The sequence below is a fragment of the Somniosus microcephalus genome, chromosome 22, assembly GCF_052327205.1.
Source record: "Somniosus microcephalus isolate GS21.2 chromosome 22, FLI_Smic_1.0, whole genome shotgun sequence".
NCBI classification, from domain to species: Eukaryota; Metazoa; Chordata; class Chondrichthyes; order Squaliformes; family Somniosidae; genus Somniosus; species Somniosus microcephalus.
In genome coordinates this window covers 12,406,531-12,429,380 of record NC_141008.1, presented here as the reverse complement: position 1 = coordinate 12,429,380, position 22,850 = coordinate 12,406,531, and the positions used below count along the sequence as shown (strand labels likewise).

The following is a 22,850-nucleotide window of genomic DNA, read 5'->3' as shown; positions in this document are numbered from 1 at the left end:
CCAGGGGTCACAGTCTAAGGATAAGGGGTAGGCCATTTAGGACAGAGATGAGGAGGAATTTCTTCACCCAGAGAGTGGTGAACCTGTGGAATTCTCTGCCACAGATGGCAGTAGAGGCCAATTCATTAAATATATTCAAGAAGGAGTTAGATATATTTCTTAAGGCTAAAGGGATCAAGGGATATGGGGAGCAAGCAGGGACAGGGTACTGAATTTGGATGATCAGCCATGATCGCATTGAATGGCGGAGCAGGCTCGAGGGGCCAAATGGCCTACTCCTGCTCCTATCTGCTATGTTTCTATGAATGATGCTTAAGGAATCCCGTGTGCGAAAGTTGAAGAGGAACTGGATTATTTTGGTAAAAATGTTCCTCAAAGGCTTTCAAATTGCAGATTTATTTAGAATTTAATTTGCCACTTTTTCCCCCACTAATGAAACAGTATGTTTTGAAAAGATATGGAGCCATTGAACATTTGAAACATTCTTTGAATAAGCAAAAATTGTTTACGGCGTTTCAACTTTGTCTGCACTCTCACTCACTCGCGTGTATTAATTTTTACAGCTTCATGAGGTGGTTAGCAACACTCAGCACAATGAGTAGAGTTGGACTCTGATGTTCAAACATAATTTGGGCACGGGTTGGGGCTGTTCTTAAAAAGAAGCAAAATCTCAGGTGTAAAAAAATACACCACTCCGATGTAACACAGCTGTAAAGTGACACTGCTATTCCTGGCCAGAATGGAGATTAAAAAAAAAATTCATCTATGGGATGTGGGCGTCACTGGCAAGGCCAGCATTTATTGCCCATCCCTAATTGCCCTCGAGAAGGCAGTGGTGAGCCTTCTTCTTGAACCGCTGCAGTCCGTGTGGTGAAGGTACTCCCACAGTGCTGTTAGGGAGGGAGTTCCAGGATTTTGACCCAGCAACAAAAGGATCGGTGATATATTTCCAAGTCAGGATGGTGTGTGACTTGGAGGTGGTGGTGTTCCCATGCGCCTGCTGCCCTTGTCCTTCTAGGTGGAAGAGATCGCAGGTTTGGGAGGTGCTGCCGAAGAAGCCTTGGCGAGTTGCTGCAGTGCACCTTGTAGATGGTACACACTGCAGCCACGGTACGCCGGTGGTGGAGGGAGTGAATGTTTAAGGTGATAGATGGGAGATGGGGTGCCAATCAAGCGGGCTGCTTTGTCCTCGATGCTGTCGAGCTTCTTGAGTGTTGTTGGAGCTGCACTCATCCAGGCAAGTGGAGAGTATTCCATCACACTCCTTACTTGCGCCTTGTAGATGGTGGAAAGGCTTTGGGGAGTCAGGAGGCGAGACACACGCCGCAGAATACCCAGCCTCTGACCTGCTCTTGTTGCCACAGTATGTGGCTGGTCCAGTTAAGTTTCTGGTCAATGGTGACCCCCAGGATGTTGATGGTTGGGGATTCTGCGATGGTAATGCCGTTGAATGTCAAGGGTAGGTGGTTAGAGACTCGCTTGTTGGAGATAGTCATTGCCTGGCACTTGTGTGGCACGAATGTTACCTGCCACTTATCAGCCCAAGCCTGAATGTCGTCCAGGTCTTGTTTCATGCGGGGATGGACTGCTTCATTATCTGAGGAGTTGTGAATGGCGCTGAACACTGCAGTCATCAGCGAACATCCCCATTTCTGACCTTATGTTGGAGGGAAGGTCATTGATGAAGCAGCTGAAGATGGTTGGGCCTAGGACACTGCCCTGAGGAACTCCTGCAGCGATGTCCTGGGGCTGTGATGAATGACCTTCAACCACCACAACCATCTTCCTTTGTGCTAGATATGACTCCAGCCAGTGGAGTGTTTCCCCCCCCTCCCCGATTCCCATTGACTTCAGTTTTACTAGGGCTCCTTGATGCCACACTCGGTCAAATGCTGCCTTGATGTCAAGGGCAGTCACTCTCACCTCACCTCTGCAATTCAGCTCCTTTGTCCATGTTTGGACCAAAGCTGTAATGTGGTTGGGAGCCGAGTGGCCTTGGCGGAACCCAAACTGGGCATCAGTGAGCAGGTTATTGGTGGGTAAGTGCCGCTTGATAGCACTGTCGATGACACCTTCCATCACTTTGCTGATGATTGAGAGTAGACTGATGGGGCGGTAATTGGCCGGGTTGGATTTGTCCTGCTTTTTGTGGACAGGACATACCTGGGCAGTTTTCCACATTGTCGGATAGATGCCAGTGTTATAGCTGTACTGGAACAACTTGGCTAGAGGCGCGGCTAGTTCTGGAGCACAAGCCTTTAGCACGATGGCCGGGATGTTGCCGGGGCCCACAGCCTTTGCTGTATCCAGTGCACTCAGCCATTTCTTGATATCACGTGGAGTGAATCGAATTTGCTGAAGACTGGCTTCTGTGATGGTGGGGACCTCGGAAGTATAGGCCGATATGGATCATCCACTCGGCACTTCTGGCTGAAGTTGGTTGCAAACGCTTCAGCCTTGTCTTTTGCTCACGTGCTGGGCTCCACTATCATTGAGGATGTGGATATTCATGGAGCCTCTTCCAATCGGTAGTTGTTTAATGGTCCACCACCATTCACGACTGGATGTGGCAGGACTGCAGAGCTTTGACTTGATCCGTTGATTGAGCGATCGCTTAGCCCTGTCTATAACATGCTGCTTCTGCTGTTTAGCATGCATGTAGTCCTGTGTTGCAGCTTCCCCAGATTGGCACCTCATTTTTAGGTACACCTGGTGCTGTTCCTGGCATCCTCTTCTGCACTCCTCATTGAACCAGGGTTGGTCCCCTGGCTTGATGGTAATGGTAGAGTGAGGGATATGCCGGGCCATGAGGTTATAGATTGCGGTGGAATACAATTCTGCTACCGCCGATGGCCCACAGCGCCTCATGGGTGCCCACTTTTCAGCTGCTAGATCTGTCCTGAATCTATCCCATTTAGCACGGTGGTAGTGCCACACAACACGATGGAGGGTGTTCTTAGTGTGAAGACAGGACTTTGCCTCCACAATGACTATGCGGTGGTCGCTGCTACCAATACTGTCATGGACAGATGCATCTGCGACAGGTAGATTGGGGAGGACGAGGTCAAGTAGGTTTTTCCCCTCGTGTTGGTTTTCTCACCACCTGTCGCAGGCCCAGACTGGCAGCTATGTCCTTCAGGACTCAGCTAGCTCAGTCAGTAGTGGTGCTACCGAGCCACTCTTGGTGTTAGACATTAAAGTCCCTCACCCAGAGTAAATTCTGTGCTCTTGCTACTCTCAGTGCTTCTTCCAAGTGGTGTTCAACATGAAGGAGTACTGATTCATCAGCTGAGGGAGGGCGGTAGGTGGTAATCAGCAGGAGGTTTCCTTGCCCATGCTTGATCTGAAGCCACGAGACTTCATGGGGTCTGGAGTCAATGTTGAGGACTCCCAAGACCACTCCTTCCCGACTGAATACCACTGTGCCGCCACCCGTGGTGGGTCTGTTCTGCCGGTGGGACAGGACATACCCAGGGATGGTGATGGAGGAGTTTGAGATATTGGCTGTAAGGTATGATTCAGTGAGTATGACTCTGTCAGGCCATTGCTTGACTAATCTGTGGGACAGCTCTCCCAATTTTGGCACAAGTCCCCAGATGTAGGTGAGGAAGACTTTGCAGTCAACTGGGCTGGGTGTGCTGTTGTCGTGTCCGTAACCGGTGCCGAAGTCGATGCTGGGTGGTCTGTCCGGTTTCATTCTTATTATTGTGTTTCGTAGCGGTTAGTTACAACTGAGTGGCTTGCTAGGCCATTTCAGAGGGCAGTTAAGAGTCAACCTGTGGGTCTGGAGTCACATATAGGCCAGACCAGGTAAGGACGGCAGATTTCCTTCCCTAAAGGACATTAGTGAACCAGATGGGTTTTTACAACAATCCGATAGTTTCATGGTCACCATTACTGATACTAGTTTTTTATTCCAGATTTATTTAATTAAATGAATTTAAATTCCCCAGCTGCCGTGGTGGGATTTGAACTCACATCTCTGGATCATTAGTCCAGTGACATTACCACTACGCTACCGTTTCTGAGATGATTGGGTAATTCCCCTGTCAATCACGCCTGGAGACCGCACTGCTGTCAGTGATTGGGATTGATTTACGCACATCATTTGTATTATGTAACTATCCTCCACTCACTGCATTTTGCTGGAGAAATCACCCTGCTTTTATCGGGAGAACTTGCTGCTGGAGTTCTGTTTGCTGCAGTTCGCAGAGCCTCATTTTAAATAGACTCTGTAAATAGACTTTGTTTTCTTTGCTGCAAAAGACACTGGCTCGGATTTTGCAGTAGAAATAACAGCAAGGCCATCGGCACTCACCGTTATTAAGGAGTAATGCACAGTTAAACGTGGAAATCAGGAAGTCACTGTCCGAGTTGCCCTGCCCCTCCAGAAGCTGCACTATAACAGCATCTCGCCAAGGGACTCAGCCTTGTAACACATGGAATGGCGTGAATTTGCTGCATTTACGTGATAGATACCCACTAAACAGGCCAGAAAAGGTTGGGGCTTGCCCATTCAAGTGTAAGTGAGTTTTTAAACTGTGATAAGCAACGTTCCATCTCATTTTTTTTTGGGTCACGTGGCCCCTTTAGGAGACTGCGCGGTCCATTCAAAAATACGTGCATGCATGGTTTATGCATTTAAAAGTCGGCTCACCGGCTGCGCAGGACCTCTAGAGCGCAACTTTGGTGCTAAGTCTTAATTGCTGCCAAAGAACCTCTCTGACACTGAAAATTAACTTTTACAAGTGTAGAGTCTCATTCCTTCAGATTTTAATTATTGTTGGAGTTTTAAAGAATTAAAAAAATAAAATGTTTTTTTTTAACGTTTTCTTTGTCCCTTATCTCTCTCAATATCGCAATCTGTACATAATTTGGCATTGTATTAACTATTCTAACTTGACACATCCTGGTTTAGACTCTGCGTGTCTCTGTGAGGATTCTTCAATTTGATTGGTTAAGGAGATGCACAGTTGCTTGCCCTGTTCACACAGGTTCTAGATCCCCTGTAGAGGATGCCGTGTCGTTTTTGATTTCTAATAACTAAGTTCCAGTGCAAAAGCCCACAGAAAGTCTGTGGGTAAGCGTAATGAAGGGCTAGCGCCATTCGTTCACCGCTGGCCGTAAAATCCAGGCCACTGTTTGTTGGAAGTCCTGCCCCGCCTTCAACTCATTGGCTGACACAGTGGTGTCAATAGACAAGTCTGCCCTCACACACCCTATATTGATATCTGAAATCATTGCTCATATACAGACTAGCCCAACTGGCTGGGTAATGGCTACAAGGGAAGAAAAGAATGAAGGCTGCTGTTGGTGCAGCTGAACACTTCATCTCACTTGAGTTTTCACAAACTTTGTTCTTCCTTTTCTGAAGTTCCTAAATTTTCACAAGCTTGAAGGATCAATGAGTCCAATATCCTTTTTGCCACCCCATTCTTGATAAATTGGGGAGAAAAAAAGCATTGTCCTCCTTCTCTCTCTCTCAAAGTGATTTGTAACTGTTCAGAAACTCTGACCGACTGCTACAACCTCTGGCAATTCTCTATAGAATTAATATTGACAACATGACAACGCAAAGTTTAATTACACTTAAATCTTCCAAGTGATATTTTATCAAATATTTTTAGGCTGATTTGCACTGTCTACACTAAAATGTAATGACATGAGAAGAAGCAATGGAAGGAGAAAAATGAGGGAGCAAGATGGAACGGGGTGGAGAACTTGGGAGAAAAAAAAACAGGTAACAGAGTGACCAGAGTGACGCAGTCTTATTTGTGCTCCATCAACTAGCACTGAAACGCCTTAAGTGGTAAATATTACACTGTGACTAGGACTGCAATGACCCCTTTAGAGATTTAAAATTCTGATCAATCCAAAATAAATCTGTATTTCAACTGTTTCTAACTATTCAGGAGAGCAAAACTGAATTAATAGTCCAATCTAGCTTTGTGTTTCAAATTAGGATAGCTCCACTAGATGAACACTCGACTAACAACACCTTTTTTAAAAACATTATTTGTAACTCCTTTCACATAGTGTTTGTTCCCCCCTCAGCCTGTAAAAATGTTAGCAAACGTTGAGGTCTCAATGTAAAAATTGTGCATGATGAGAACAATATGACTTTTGTAACGGCAAATGGCACCTGATCTGGTTAGAGACGTTGAGCTATTTACTTACATCGAGTTTACAGCACAGAAACAGGCCATTCGGCCCAACTGGTCTATGCCGGCGTTTATGCTCCACACGAGCCTCCTCCCACCCTACTTCATCACTGTCAGCATATCCTTCTATTCCCTTTCTCCCTCGTGTGTTTATCTAGCTTCCCCTTAAATGCATCGATACTATTCCCCTCAACCACTCCTTGTGGTAGTGAGTTCCACATTCTCGCCACTCTTTGGGTAAAGAAGTTACTTCTGAATTTCCTAGTGGATTTATTAGTAGCTACCTTATATTTATGACCGAGTTTTCGACTCCCCCACAAGTGAAAATATTTTCTCTACGTCTACCTTATCAAACCCATAATCTTGAAGACTTCTATCCGCTCACCCCTCAGCCTTCTCTGTTAGAGATAAGTTTCCTGATAAGTATATCTGGTCAGTTCTGGTATCTTCCTTCTGAATCTGTTTTGCACCCTCTCCAGTGCCTCTATATCCTTTGTATAATATGGCGACCAAGAACTGTGCACAGTTCTACCAAGTGTGGTTGAACCAAGGTTCGATACAAGTTTAACATAACTTCTCTGCTTTTCAGTTCAATCCCTCTAGAAATAAACCCCAGTGCTTGGTTTGTTTTTTAATGGTCGCTACTTTTAGTGATTTGTGTATCTGTACCCCTAGATCCCTTTGCTCCTCTACCCCATTCAGACTTGTTATTATCCAAGCACCAATCCTTATTCTTCCTACCAAATGCACCACCTCACACTTATCTATATACTTGTCGAAACTTGATTATCTAATAACTTATTGGAAGCCAATCAGAACTGTTCCAGATGTACTTAAATGAGGATTCAGTCAGAGTTTCCGTCTTTACATAAGGAACTCATTTGGGGGGGGGGGGGGGGGGGGGGGAAAGAGGGGTGTTGGCTCCATTATATTTCGGGTTTAGGAAATACCATGGTAGCTGTACAAAACAGACGTGGGTTGCACAAGTTAACATCACAATGTGTTTCCAAAGCACATTGCCAGAAGTATTCTATCTTACCGCTGCCCGGTTTTCTGCGATGAAGAACAGTTCAGTCAGGGCTCGATGCAGTGGTGGAAGGATAAAAACTCCAGCCTGGTCTTGGCGTACACTATTCTCCATCTTGGTGAAAAGCTGCCAGAGTGGCCTCAGCATGGTGAGATCACAGCCACTGGGAAAGGGAAATAAAACAGAATTGAAAAGAGAACATAGGTTACTGCTTGAAAGATCATGTTCTACTCAAGAGATGATTGTAAGACAGATCTACAGCTGGGGTAGAGAACCAACATATCGGAACTGTCTCCAACAGAGATTAATGAAGCATAAAAATATATGGCAGCACACCTGTTTAAATTTAAACGCTCAACTTTCCATTCTACTGTACATCAAAAAGTTGAAGGGGAACTTCTCACCCACTGCCAATGGGAGCATCAGGTTTACTGTTTAAGCTCAGTCGTCCAACTGGGTGGGATTGCCCTCACCCTGATTCCATTCTTATCTAGTTGTAGCCAGAGAATCACCTGTAATGGCTTCTCTTCCTGCTTCCGCACCTTTACCTCGAGTCCCCAAGGATCTATCCTTGGCCCCCTCCCCTTTCTCATCTACATGCTTCCCCTTGGCGACAACATCCAAAAACACGACGTCAGGTTCTACATGTACGCTGATGACTCCCAGCTCGACCTCACCATCACCTCTCTCGACCCCTCCATTGTCTCCGATTTGTCATGCTGCTTGTCTGACATCCAGTACTGGATGAGCAGAAATTTCCTCCAACTAAATATTGGGAAGACCAAAGCCCTCGTCTTCGATCCCCACCACAAACTCTGTTCCCTAACCATCGACTCCATCCCGCTCCCAGGCAACTGTCTGAGGCTGAACCAGACTGTTTGCAACCTTGCGTATTTGACCCCGAGATGAGCTTCCGATCACATATCCGCTCTATCACCAAGACCACCTACTTCCACCCCCACAACATCGCCTGACTCTGCCCCCACCTCAGCTCATCTGCTGCTGAAACCCTCGTCCATGCCTTTCATACCTCTAGACTCGACTATTCCAACGCACTCCTGGCCAACCTCCCACCTTCCCCCCCTCCATAAACTGGAGCTCATCCAAAACTCTGCTGCCGGTATCCTAACTCGTTCCAATCATCCCGTGTTCGCTGACCTCCACTGGCTCCCGGTCCAGCAACGCCTCAATTTTAAAATTCTCATCCTTGTTTTCAAACCCTCCATGGTCTCGTCCCCTCCCCGTCTCTGTAGCCTCCTTCAGCCCCCAAAATCTGGCCAGCTGAAGGTTTAAGACTAGTTGAAGTGAAGTGATGGGGAGGTTGTTCCGTGGTGTGAATGCATTAACTGGCTTTGAATATTCCCGTCCCTTGCCGTGCAAAATTGAAAGGAAAAAGCAAGATTGGAGTTGTGTTGAGCGTTCCTTCATATAAAGAATGACTGGGATTCCCTTATTTAGAATTGTGCTACAGTGCATTGCTGTGATTTGAACTATTTATATGAATGTGCAACACCAGATTATATTTGTGAAAGCTGCTTTTATTTGCGTGTTTAGAAATGCCTGGAATGTGATGCACATATCCACTGCTCTGTGGGGAAGGACAAAGCCTTCCGAACTTTGGGCTTACTCGAGTCTCGGTAACTTTGAACATGTGCCCGCTAGCTCTGGTCAAAATCAATTCCATCTAAACGCCTCAGGACTTTAAAGGCCCAGGACACGTCATTAAAGGAAAGATTGAGAAGAGGACAAGTCCGAGACCCTTCTCATAATCTGAGGCTTAAGGTGACAAATCATCACCACAGTCTTCTGTGAGCCTTCTACACTGCATCAAAGCCCTTCTAACAATATGGTGCAAAGAACAGTGTACAATATTGTACCTATGATCTAAACCAGTGGTTCTCAAACTTTTCTGGTCGAAGGACCCCTTTTCAAATGGATTAGTAATCACAGACCCCCTATCTAAATTATATGATAACCTCCTTGCACATTTACATTTCTGAATGTAAAGTTCGGCAGTGTCCTGTTAAAGGGACTTGCATGAAACTTTGCCAGGGCTATCCGATAGAGCGAACATTGCTGTGAAAACTTTTATCTTCCCCTCAGCTGAAAGGTAACCCTACAGGTTCAGCAACGTGCCTGTGTACTACTTCACTGCATGACCCCTCCCTGCTCTTCCTGGAGTGAAGTCAGGCTGGGTGGCTCCTGTTGGGAACACCGGCACCATTTCAGGTGTGACCCTCCACCGCCCGCCTACTCAATGCACAGCTGATGAGTGTTTCAGGGTTTTTTCCCTCCCCCACTGCTGCTGACTAGCCTGTCTATGCTGGAATATTGCTGACACACTGCCTGGTGCATGGTATTGCTGCCATCGGGATACCGCCAGTAACTGGGACCGCGGCTTCAGTCCGGGTTCAGTCACAGGCCCTTCTGCCGTAATCAGTGAATGAAGCTCGGCTTGATCGTCATTCCAGGCCTTTGGACAAGGCTGATGTGGCGACTCCTTCCTACCCTCCCCCAGCTCCAGCCCTGTGAATCCATTCCCGGTGTCTCTCGTCTCCTCTCTTGGGATTCTCAGTCAATTTGAGGCCCCGTTAATCCGGTTACGTGTCCATTTCCAGAGCTGCCTCGGCCCCAGTGCCCACCCGGCGATCGCTTACCAGTGTCTCACTGTGCGAGAGCACCAGGCCACCGGCCCTGACATAGAACTCCCCGGTGCGCGAGCTTTCGGCCGCGCCGCTCGAGTGGACGTAGGAAATCAAAATAATGGCCAACAGCGTGCGCCTGACCCGCATCATCGCAGCAACGGGTCCCGTTCACATTATTTCGTGGACCCCCGGAAAGTCTCTACGGACCCCAGTTTGAGCACCACTGTTCTAAAGGTTAGAATGATTTGTTTTTACTTGAGGTCCAGTGGCCTCCAGGTAGCTCATCTCACCTGTGGTGATTCCACCCTTAATCCTTTTTAATCCATTGACATTCTTAGCCTAGGCCCTCTGATCCCAGATGGAGCCCTCACATCTCCTTCATTGCTAAGGCTGCCGCCAAGAAGCTTAGTTTCCTTTTCCTCGCCAAACACTCTTCCTCTCGATAACTCTCAACTTGAACACTGGTCCCATACCTGGGGAGGCTCAAAACACTTCTCCCCTAAAGTGTCACGTGCAGCTCAGTGGGAGCACTCTCGCCTCGGAGTCAGAAAGTTGTGGGTTCAAGTCCCACTCGAGAGACTTAAACACAAAAATCTAGGTCGACACTCCAGTGCAGCACTGAGGAAGTGCTGTCAGAGGCACTATTTCCAAGAAGAACAGGGGAGTTCTCCCCAGTGTCTTGGCCAATATTTATCCCTCAATCAACATCACTAATAACGGATTATCTGGTTGTTAGCACATTGCTGTTAGTGGTACAACAGTACTTCATTGGTTGTAAAGTCCTGAGGTTGTGCAAGGCGTTATATAAATGCAAGTCTTTCTTTCTCTTTCACATTCCTGAACAGGCTGAAGGAGAAAATGCTAGTCATGTGATGAGCAGTTTCTCACCTCCAGCTTCAAACCTCGTTCTGCCACAACTGTTATTCTATCAATACTATTGTGGCCAATGCTTTTCTGAAATGTCCTTTCTGGTTCCTCCCAAGCTGCTAACAGGGCATCTTCCATATTCTTCCACAGTGTTCAAATCAAGACCAGAGTCTCCTACTCTAATTCATTCTTACCAAAGTCCTCAAAATGACAGAACTCTCTATCTCCCTCAGCATTTCCTCCCTCCAACAATATACAGCCTTTAATACCCAAGCCTGACATCACCCAATCACTACTCCCTGATGTACCCTCAGCTTCCTTCTTACTCTATTCAACCTTGGTCTTCCTCTACCACTACAGTCCTAGGTTTATCAATTTAAATAAAAGGATCAAATGCTTTCGCAGTACATCCTACTACTTGGCCAAGTTTCAAGTTTTTTGTGACAGGATCCAACAGTACCACAATTTCTGACCCCATCACTTAATTCACAGAAAATTCAGGTGACCAAAAAAGACTAAGTTGGGATAACATTTCAAATGTTAGAGGCCCGGTTATCTATGGATCTGACCATCAGTTTGACGGTAAATTATGCTCTGGAGGCTACAGGGCAAAAGTTGCAGTCGGACCATAAGGAGAACAGCAGGAATGCAGCTGACACACTAATGCAACTGATCTGTACGTGATAAGATCTAGAAATAGATTCAATGCGTGAAGCATAGATGAACATGTAGCCAAGAGAGCAGACTATGGCTTTAGTTACAAAACTTGGCAAGGCACCAAATAAAATCAAGACCAACTCGCTAGCAGTTGAATTAATTCTGCATCATACTAAGATGGTAGATATTCAATTTCTAGATGTGGAGTAAATACATTAAAAATGTTCATTGAATGAACTAATCTTTTGCAGAGAATACAAGTCACATTTTTGAGTAAATCCTGTCCCTTCCTCACTCCAAACTGAACCTCTGCCCATTCCTGGGTATGAAGATAGGTGGCCTCCTCATTGGTGTTAAGAAAACATACCTCCTTTACCATAATCCAGAGCTCGAAGCTCACCTCTCAATCCCTTAAAAAAGCTCCATAGCAAAGAACACAGCATATATCGTGAAAGCTACGAGGCACCCCCTCAACAACCCATGACTGATCAAGGCAATAGCATGCGGATAACACACATACCATCACAGCACTTAATTCTGCATGCAACCAAAAACAAGATCATATTACGAAAAAGCACTTCAGAACTCAAGTGACACCTTCATACCAAAACCCATCATTTACTGTCCTAACCCTTTTAGTCTAACACAAAGAAACCTCTGCACTTTTGTGCCTGAAACAAATACTATTTCCAACCTACAGATTCACAGTGAATGAAAACACCCGCACTATCCAGCAAATCTCTCACTAATCAGATGGGTCCAAAAATTGCTAATGACTAGATGTGATGCAGCCATACTTTAGTCATTATCATGGTCTAGAAAAGGTCAGCATTTAATGAATGCAAACTCAATGCTGCAATCTCAGCGTGTGCCAGAATAGAACTTATGAGGCGGAGGGCGTGTATGATCACCTCACTCTGTGCCAAAGTTGACAAGAATCATATTTTATGCCGGTAAACAACTCTACCTAGGCAATCAGAACTCTTCACATACACAGATGGTGGAGTTCAAACAGCTTCCATTAGTGAGACTTGAAATGGCAAACACAGTCTTTTACCTCAAGAGTTTTAACTAATACAGGACCAGACATCAGCTAAACACATGGTGCCCCTCATACATCTTTAACCTATTTGATCATAGGCAAACCCACACAAGGCTGCTGAGGCACTAGTTATGGGTGCCTGCTTGGGGAATGGGAAAGTCTACAGTGCTTGCAGAATGGGAAAGTCTACAGTGCTTGGGGATTGGGAAAGTCGACAGTGCTTGGGGATTGGGAAAGTCGACAGTGCTTGGGGAATGGGAAAGTCGACAGTGCTTGCGGAATGGGAAAGTCGACAGCGCTTGGGGATTGGGAAAGTCGACAGCGCTTGGGGATTGGGAAAGTCGACAGCGCTTGGGGATTGGGAAAGTCGACAGCGCTTGGGGATTGGGAAAGTCGACAGCGCTTGGGGATTGGGAAAGTCGACAGCGCTTGGGGATTGGGAAAGTCGACAGCGCTTGGGGATTGGGAAAGTCGACAGCGCTTGGGGATTGGGAAAGTCGACAGCGCTTGGGGATTGGGAAAGTCGACAGCGCTTGGGGATTGGGAAAGTCGACAGCGCTTGGGGATTGGGAAAGTCGACAGCGCTTGGGGATTGGGAAAGTCGACAGTGCTTGGGAAAGTCGACAGTGCTTGGGGATTGGGAAAGTCGACAGTGCTTGGGGATTGGGAAAGTCTACAGTGCTTGGGGAATGGGAAAGTCGACAGCGCTTGGGGATTGGGAAAGTCGACAGTGCTTGGGGATTGGGAAAGTCTACAGTGCTTGGGGATTGGGAAAGTTGACAGTGCTTGGGGATGGGAAAGTCGACAGTGCTTGGGGATTGGGAAAGTCTACAGTGCTTGGGGATTGGGAAAGTCGACAGCGCTTGGGGATTGGGAAAGTCGACAGTGCTTGGGAAAGTCGACAGTGCTTGGGGATTGGGAAAGTCGACAGTGCTTGGGGATTGGGAAAGTCTACAGTGCTTGGGGAATGGGAAAGTCGACAGCGCTTGGGGATTGGGAAAGTCGACAGTGCTTGGGGATTGGGAAAGTCTACAGTGCTTGGGGATTGGGAAAGTTGACAGTGCTTGGGGATGGGAAAGTCGACAGTGCTTGGGGATTGGGAAAGTCTACAGTGCTTGGGGATTGGGAAAGTCTACAGTGCTTGTAATTTCCATTTTGTGACATGTTCCAAAAATGACATTGAATTGTTTACTTTAGCCACAACTGGTTTGTGGTATAGTTTGGGTAAATGTTACATTTAACAAAGTATAAACAAAGACTACAGCAACAACTACAGTGGGTGTGCAAGTATTGCAGACAATATATAAATAAAATGCCATGTGGTGAGATAGAGGCATAAAAAGTAAGCAAGGCAGTAGCATGGGTCTCAGCAACACAAAAACATCCGAGTGACAGGTGCACATCTCTGGACTGGATGGCACTTGAATCACCACTTGGTTTTTCCTCCATCACATAAATGGATTCAGCATTGGTTTGTGATGAGAAACACACTTGTGGGTGACCCAAAAGTAGCTTTTTACAACCCTCCCTGAATTTGGCATTCACTTAAATAGCTTGAGTTACAGAAAGACCAATGGGAGGATTAAAAATGCCTGTTCATCAGATCTGTTGCCAGATTATGAGGAATAACAAGTTAGAGACAAAGCCTTCAAGACCAGGTCCAATTAGGATGAAATGGCATGCTGCAGTACGGAGTTATCTCTTCACCACTACTGGTCTGTGCTAAACATGAAACAGGAAGTGGGTCATTTTCTTTGCATCAAAACAGCATTTTCTTGCATAGTGCATTTTACAATGGTAGCACCCTTTCTTCTGATTTAGAGATTATGTACCTCAGTTGTTTTGAGGCTTTGGCAGTTCAATTACAAAGTTAGGGAGACAGCAGATGGGGTCAAATGTTCTAGGTGCAAGATTGATGGGAGGATGTATGGGTTAAATTTTTCCTCCCAATTATTTGATTGGTTGCCAGTGTCACCGAGTCAGCATGGAGCAATCAAGTCCCAATATTGCTCTGACACCAAAATCCAATCAGCAATGTTGAATACGCACTACAATACCACAATAAACTTGGCACACAGTGCTACCATTCTTGCGTCTGAGCCAGAGGGTTGTGGAGGTTTAAGTCTCACTCCAGCACTTGAGGTCCTAATCTAGGCTGACACTTTAGTGCAGTACTGAGGGAGTGCTGCATGGTCAGATGAGATGCAGGTGGGCATAAAAGATCCCATGGCACTATTCTAAGTAAAGCAGGGAGTTATCCCACTGACCTGGCAAGGCCAACATTCCCCCTTCAACCAATCCCAACCAAAAACAGATTTACTGGTTATTCAGCTCATGTGCTGCTCATGGAAGTTTGACACGTGCAAAATTGGCTTGCACATTTACCCAAATTACAATGACTACACTTAAAAAAATCATTGGGTATGAAGCTGTACATCCCTCTGGCCCTACACTCTGGAATGTCCTCGTGTTCTTTTGGCCTATTCTGTCTCTCTTCCTGGTGGGACACAATATATGAGTAATTTGAGACATGTGGCGAGTGCAGCATGCTTGGGAGGAACAGGCGACTTTGGATCTACAGCTCTCAAAGCTTTCCACCACTGGGGGTTTCCTCACCTTATCCCTGTTGGGCCGGTTGTAAACTGATTCGAGAGACTGATCTCCCTAATTTGTTTTTGGGTGCGCGGCCCCTTAAACAGGCTGGGCGGGACCGGCTGCGCAGCTCAGAGGGAATGTTGCTGATGGCTATGATTAGTAAACAACTCCATTATCATTGCATCATGCAACCACCACAATGGCAGAAGGTGAGCTAGATGTACATTTGTCTTTTTTGTCCAATAATTTCTATGATTCTATTATTCTTATCCCCACTTCTGCACTTGGGAACTGCAAGTTGTTGCATAAATAATACATTACCACAGGCAAAATGCAGTATAAATGAGTTCGGTGGTAAGTAGTTGGCGTTATGATTAGGGTTACTTCTCAAGATGTTCTGTTTGTGCTCACTGACTGCAAAATGAGCTTCAATAGGCAAGATGTCCCGACTTCCTCCGAACCAAAACTTGACCAGGTGTACTTAATATTAGGAACAGCACTGGGACAGGGTGAATAATGTCCTCTCAGTTACAATCAATCAGCAAAAAACACCATGCTGACAGACCATAGTGTTCAGGAAAAAACAACAATTTGTTTATTTAAAAAACAGAAAAAAAGAATAAATTAACAGTCTTAAAAAAGTTATTAATTTTCATTTATTTTAATTTTTTTTCTTGCACCAGAATAACAAAGATCTTTTAAAGTACTTTTTAGGTAGATGCACACTACTGTGCTGACAAAGTCTTGCCTCATTGCCGTGGCCTGTATATGCAAGGAATTGCATTAACTTTACGTTAAAGAACTGGTCAGATGCAAGCCCAAATTCGGGCAGCTTCTGGTTATAGAACTGTCTATCAAGATAAATTTCAATGGTATAAGGGTAGCCTCTAAAATAATCATCTCAAGCTACAGCACACCTTCAAGACAAAGCAAAATAGAGTCTTGCTAGCAGAACGTTTTGGCTTGTTGTTTCCAAACTGACAGCAGAACCTGGTCAACAAGAGATTGCAGATGTGCCCGAGGCCTAAATTATTCCGAATACAATGGACTAACTGTAGGCAAATGATGGGCTCTAGATCCATATCAAAAACTTCTACCACCTGCTTGGAGCTTTGCATTTTTCTAACATCTGTGAGGTAAACAAATAGCACAGTCCTAAGTAACCATATTTGTCTGTCAGGAAAGTACAAATGAACTCATTAATTGGTCTTTAAATCATGTATAATTTGATTAGCTATGGTTATAGAATCATAGAATTTTAAAGCACAGAAAGAGGCTGATGTGCCTCAATGAATCCGAGACTCGACATTAACGGAGCAAAGCAAGGCTTTTATTAACTAAGAAATACACAGTGGAGAAGTGTCTCCCACCCAAAGATCTGCTGCACTGTCTGTGAGACAGCGCAGCCTGCTTAAGTAGTGGCCAGGTATGGGCGGAGCCCTGCACACAATACAGTACCGGAGGGGAAATGAAACTGAAACTAAACTAAACACAGAGAATACAGTGCCTGATGAACGGCATATTTCATCACAGAGGCCATTCGGCCCACGATGCCTGTGCCGGCTCTTTGAAAGACCTATCCAATCAGATCCACGGCACCGCAGTGCAAAATTTTCCTTCATCAGTTTGCCAGTGTCAGCTGTAGCTCAGTTGGAAGCAACACTTGCCTCCGAGTCAGAAGGTCGTGGGTTCAAGTCCCCACTCCAGAGACTGGAGCGCAAAAATCTAAGCTGACACTCCAGTGCAGTGCTGAGGGAGTGCTGCACTGTCGGAGGTGCCGTCTTTCGGATGTGACGTTAAACCGAGGCCCCGTCTGCTCCTCTCAGGTGGACAGAAAAGATCCCACGGCACTATTTCGAAGAGGAGCAGGAAAGTTATCCCTGGAGTCCTGGGGCCAATATTTATCCCTCAATCAACATCACTAATAACAGATTATCTGGTCATTGTGGGAGCTTGCTGTGTGCAAATTGGCTGCCGCGTTTCCTACATTACAACAGTGACTACCCTTCAAAAAGTACTTAATTGGCTGTAAAGCACTTTGGGACGACAGGTGGTTGTGCAAGGCGCTATATAAATGCAAGTATATATCCAATTCAGGTTTCAAAACTATTGAATCTGTTTCCACCACCCTTTCAGACAGTGCATCCCAGATCATAAAAACTCATTACAGGAACTGTAGCATAGTGGTTATGTTACTGGACTAGTAATCTAGACGCCTGGACTAATGGTCCGGAGACTTGAGTTCAAATTCCACCATGGCAGCTGGGGAATTTAAATTCAGTTAATTAAATAAATCTGGATCAAAGCTAGTATCAGTAATGGTGACCATGAAACTATTGGGTTGTTGCAAAATGTCCTTTAGGGAAGGAAATCTGCCGTCCTTACCCGGTCTGGCCTATTTGTGACTCCAGACCCACAGCAATGTGGTTGATTCTTAACTGCCCTCTGAAATGGCCTAGCAAGCCACTCAGTTGTAAAAGAATTGCTACGAAAAACAAGAATAAAACACGACAGACCACCTGGCATCGACCTCGGCACCGGCTACGACAACGGCACACCCAGCCCAGTCAACCCTGCAAAGTCCTCCTCACCAACATCTGGGGACTTGTGCAAGAATTGGGAGCGCTGTCCCACAGACTAGTCAAGCAACAGCCTGACATCGTCATACTCACAGAATCATACCTTTCAGCCAATGTCCCGAACTCCTCCATCACCATCCCTGGGTATGTCCTGTCCCACCGGCAGGACAGACTACTGACCGAGCTGCCCGAGTCCTGAAGGACATAGCTGCCGGTCTGGGCCTGCCAACAAGAGGGAAAAACCTACTTGACCTCGTCCTCACTAATCTACCTGTCGCAGATACATCTGTCCATGACAGTATTGGTAGCAGTGACCACCGCACAGTCATTGCAGAGACGAAGTCCCGTCTTCACACTGAGGACACCCTCGATCGTGTTGTGTGGCGCTACCACCGTGCTAAATGGGATAGATTCAGAACAGATTGAGCAGCTCAAAACTAGGCATCCATGAGGCGCTGTGGGCCATCGGCAGCAGCAGAACTGTATTCCACCACAATCTGTAACCTCATGGCCCGGCATATCCCTCACTCTACCATTATCAAGCCAGGCAACCAACCCTGGTTCAATAAGGGGTGTAGAAGAGCATGCCAGGAGCAGCACCAGGTGTACCCCAAAATGCAGTGCCAACCTGGGGAAGCTGCAACACAGGACTACATGCATGCTAAAAAGCAGAAGCAGCATGTTATAGACAGGGCTAAGCAATCCCACAATCAATGGATCAGATCAAAGCTCTGCAGTCCTGCCACATCCAGTCGTGAATGGTGGTGGACCATTAAACAAGGAGGAGAAGGCTCCATGAGTATCCCCATCCTCAATGATGGTGGAGCCCAGCACATGAGTGCAAAAGACCAGGCTGAAGCGTTTGCAACCATCTTCAGCTAGAGGTGCCAAGTGGATGATCCATATCGGCCTCCGCCCGAGGTCCCCACCACCACAGAAGCCAGTCTTCAGCCAATTCGATTCACTCCACGTAATTTCACTCCACGTGATATCAAGAAACGGCTGAGTGCACTGGATACAGCAAAGGCTATAGGCCCAGGCATCATCCCAGCTGTCGTGCTGAAAACTTGTGCTCCAGAACTAGCCGCGCCTCTAGCCAAGTTACAGTACAGCTATATCACTGGCATCTATCCGACAATGTGGAAAACTGCACAGGTATGTCCTGTCCACAAAAAGCAGGACAAATCTAACCCGGCCAATTACCGCCCCATCAGTCTACTCTCAATCAGCAGCAACGTGATGGAAAGTGTCATCGACAGTGCTATCAAGCGGCACTTACTCACCAATAACCTGCTCACTGATGCCCAGTTTGGGTTCTGCCAAGACCACTCGGCTCCCGACCTCAATACAGCCTTGGACCAAACAAGGACAAAAGAGCTGAATTCCAGAGGTGACGTGAGTGTGACTGCCCTGGACATCAAGGCAGCATTTGAGTGTGTGTGGCATCAAGGAGCCCGAGTAAAACTGAAGTCAATGAGAATTGGGGAGAAAATGCTCCACTGGTACAAAGGAAGATGGTTGTGGTGGTTGGAGGTCAATCATCACAGCCCCAGGACATCGCTGCAGGAGTTCCTCAGGGCAGCGTCCTAGGCCCAACCATCTTCAGCTGCTTCATCAATGACCTTCCCTCCATCATAAGGTCAGAATTGGGGATATTCGCTGATGACTGCAGTGTTCAGTGCCATTCGCAACTCCTCAGATAATGAAGCAGTCCATGCCCGCGTGCAGCAAGACCTGGACGACATTCAGGCTTGGGCCGATAAGTGGCAGGTAACATTCACACCACACAAGTGCCAGGCAATGACTATCTCCAACAAATGAGTATCTAACCACCACCCCTTGACATTCAACGGCATTACTATCGCCGAAACATCCAACATCCTGGGGGTTACCATTGACCAGAAACTTAACTGGACCAGCCACATAAATACTGTGGCAACAAGAGCAGGTCAGAGGCTGGGAATTCTGCGACGAGTGTCTCACCTCCTGACTCCCCAAAGCCTTTTCACCAGCTACAAGGCACAAGTCAGGAGTGTGATGGAATACACTTACCTGCATGAGTGCAGCTCCAACAACACTCAAGAAGCTCGACACCATCCAAGAAAAAACCACCATCCACCACCGTAAACATTTACTCCCTCCACCACTGGCGTACCGTGGCTGCAGTGTGCACCATCTACAAGATCCACTGCAGCAACTCGCCAAGGCTTCTTCGGCAGCACCTCCCAAACCCGCGACCTCTATCACCTAGAAGGACAAGGGCAGCAGGCGCATGGGAACACCACCACCTCCAAGTTCCCCTCCAAGTCACACACCATCCTGACTTAGAAGTATATCATCGTTCCTTCATCGTCGTTGGATCAAAATCCTGGAACTCCCTCCCTAACAGGGCAATAAATGCTGACCATGCCAGCGATGCCCACATCCCATAAAACAAAGTAAAAAAAATGTAAATAAAATTCTCACCTGTCCTCTGGTTCTTTTGCGATTTATTTTAAATCTGAGCCGTCTGGTTACTGACCCACCCGCCAGTGGAATTAGTTTCTCCTTATGTTCAAAGGACTTGTGTGAAAATTCAGTCAGCTGTGAATTCCTGATGCGATTTACCATTGTAATGGCTTCAGATGGAGCAGTGTGCGGTCATACACATACAGAAAAACTGTAGCAAGCCCCTATCAGATTACACAAACCAATTTAGATTTGGCCTGGTTGACCTAGCTAAGATTATGTAGTCAGGCAAGATGTAGAATTTATGAATTGAAACTCGTTGAACTCTGTCTGTCTTTCTGCTTCCTTCCTTAGCACAAATAAGGCTATAGCTCCACATGGATTTATAATTCACGCTAATCATTCGAACATTTCCCAGTTTTTCCAACTGCAGCCCGATTAGAGACACCTTTCATTCCACAAGATCCTTACGGATAAGGAAGGCCTTTTGGCCCATCTTAATTCATCCAATAACCCTACGCTCTCTCCATTGCTTCATCTAATTGTTTCTTAAACGATTCCAAGATTTTCACCTCCACCTCTTCAATCCAAGTGATGGTCACTCTGGGTGAAGAACTACCTCCTGGTATCAGTCCTAAAATTACTTTTTACTACTTCGAACCTGTGTCCCATTGTCCTACACCCACTGTTTATTTTACAGTAGTATTCAAGATGAACCTTTTCCATGGCATTTACTATCTTATACCCATCTATAAAGATCACCTCACAAGACGTTTCCTTTCCAGGCTGAAAAGCCCAACTTTCGTCAGTCTTGACAAAGGGTTTGACCTGAAACGTTAACTGTTTCTCTCTCCACGGATGTTGCCCTGGCCTGCTGAGTTTTTCCAGCATTTTCTGTCGTTATTTCTCCAGTCTTTCCTGATTATTCAGACCAGATACCAGGGATCAGCCTCATGGCTCATTAACTGCACTGTCTCCAGCTCCTGAATGTCTCCCTTGTATCTCTGGACATAGTATTCAAGGTATAGTCTGACCAGAGCACTGTACAGTTTGATCACGACTGCTGTGACTTGGATTTGGCTCTCCACTGTTGCGGCAGTAACCATGAAGGTTGTCTACTGGTGGTCATGATCTATTCTTTACGGGTGACAATGGGCAGTCAGCCACCCCAGTGCATTCCAAGAGACACTGCTACCAAAAGTAGATGATTTTCCAAAAGAAAACCAATTGCTGTGACGGGCATATTGGAATCATTTTAATTTTGCAAATCTCAAAATCCGTTGTTAATTTGCATACTGATACTAGTGGGAACTACCGGTCCTTTTCACGCTATTAAATCTAATCCTATTCTTCAAATTCTATAGTTACTGCGGAACAACATTTCAGATTATGAGCTCCTTAAAACAAACGTTCAAAAAAAAACCTGTCAATCTCTCTAAAGGGAAGCTCTCCCTGCTTAGATCTATACTAAGCCCCGTTCACCATGCTTTCCCGGGGTGGATGATGACAGCCTTCTCGCGGCCCACCCGGTTACGTGATCTTAGATCACAACTAATGTCGTCTCAAAGGACACCGAACTTGTCATTAAATCGAACTTCTGGTGACAGTCGCAAACCAAGCAACTATGCTTTCATAAATGGGAGGGTTTAAGCTAAAATGGCAGGGGGTTGGGAACCTGAGCAGGGAGCCAGAGGAAAGGGAAACAAGGATAAAAGCAAAAGATAGGAAGGAGAAAAACAAAAGTGGCAGTCAGAGAAGTCAACGGTTTAAATAAAACATGGCCACAGTAAATAATAATTCCAATAGGTCTAAGAGCGTTAAAAAAACAAGCCTGAAGGCTGTGTGTCTTAATGCAAGGAGCATTCGTAATAAGGTGGATGAATTAGCTGCGCAAATAGAGGTAAACGAATATGATTTGATTGGGATTACGGAAACATGGCTCCAGGGTGGCCAAGGCTGGGAAATCAACATATTCAATATTCAGGACAGGATCGGACAAAGTCAACATGGATTTACAAAAGGTAAATCGTGCTTGACTAATCTACTGGAATTTTTTGAGGATGTAACTGGTAAAATAGATAAGGGAAAACCAGTGGATGTGGTGTATTTGGACTTTCAGAAGGCTTTCGATAAGGTCCCGCATAAGAGATTAGCGTGTAAAGTTAAGGCACATGGGATTGGGGGCAAGGTATTGACTTGGATAGAGAACTGGTTGGCAGACAGAAAGCAAGCAAGCAAAGAGTTGGAATAAATGGGTCTTTTTCCGAATGGCAGGCAGTGACTAGTGGGGTACCGCAGGGATCGGTCCTTGGACCCCAGCTATTCACAATATATATTAATGATCTAGACAAGGGAACTAGATGTAATATCTCTAAATTTGCAGATGACACAAAGCTGGGTGGGCGTGTGTGCTGTGAGGAGGATGCCGAGAAACTAGAGGATGATTTGGACAGGTTGGGTGATTGGGCAGAAGCATGGCAGATGTGAGGTTATCCACTTTGATGGCAAAAACAGGAAGGCAGATTATTATCTGAATGGTAGTAGATTGGGAGAAGGGGAAGTGTAACGAGACCTAGGTGTCCTTGTGCACCAGTCGCTGAAGGTAAGCATGCAGGTACAGCAGGCGGTTAAGAAGGCAAATGGTATGTTGGCCTTCGTAGCAAGAGGGTTTAAGTACAGGAACAAGGATGTCTTGCTGCAGTTCTACAGGGCCTTGGTGAGACCACATCTTGAGTATTGTGTGCAGCTTTAGTCGCCTTATCTGAGGAAGAATGTTCTTGCCATGGAAGGAGTTCAGCGAAGATACCTGGGATGGCAGGAATGACGTAT

The 22,850-nt window shown here is 46.0% G+C and overlaps 2 protein-coding genes across 5 annotated transcripts in view; one reads left to right on the top strand and one right to left on the bottom strand.

The window, feature by feature from the left end:
* atp2a3 (ATPase sarcoplasmic/endoplasmic reticulum Ca2+ transporting 3) overlaps positions 1-22,850 on the top strand; it is an 824,766-nt gene that overhangs the window by 401,974 nt on the left and 399,942 nt on the right. The window lies entirely within an intron of this gene.
* The window catches only part of zzef1 (zinc finger, ZZ-type with EF hand domain 1), a 229,044-nt gene that overhangs the window by 10,508 nt on the left and 195,686 nt on the right, over positions 1-22,850 (bottom strand). For all 3 annotated transcript variants that reach the window (XM_085964180.1, XM_085964183.1, XM_085964181.1), the window contains one exon: positions 7,201-7,351. In XM_085964180.1, coding sequence (XP_085820306.1) covers positions 7,201-7,351 — 151 coding nt within the window. The remainder of the gene's footprint in view (positions 1-7,200; positions 7,352-22,850) is intronic.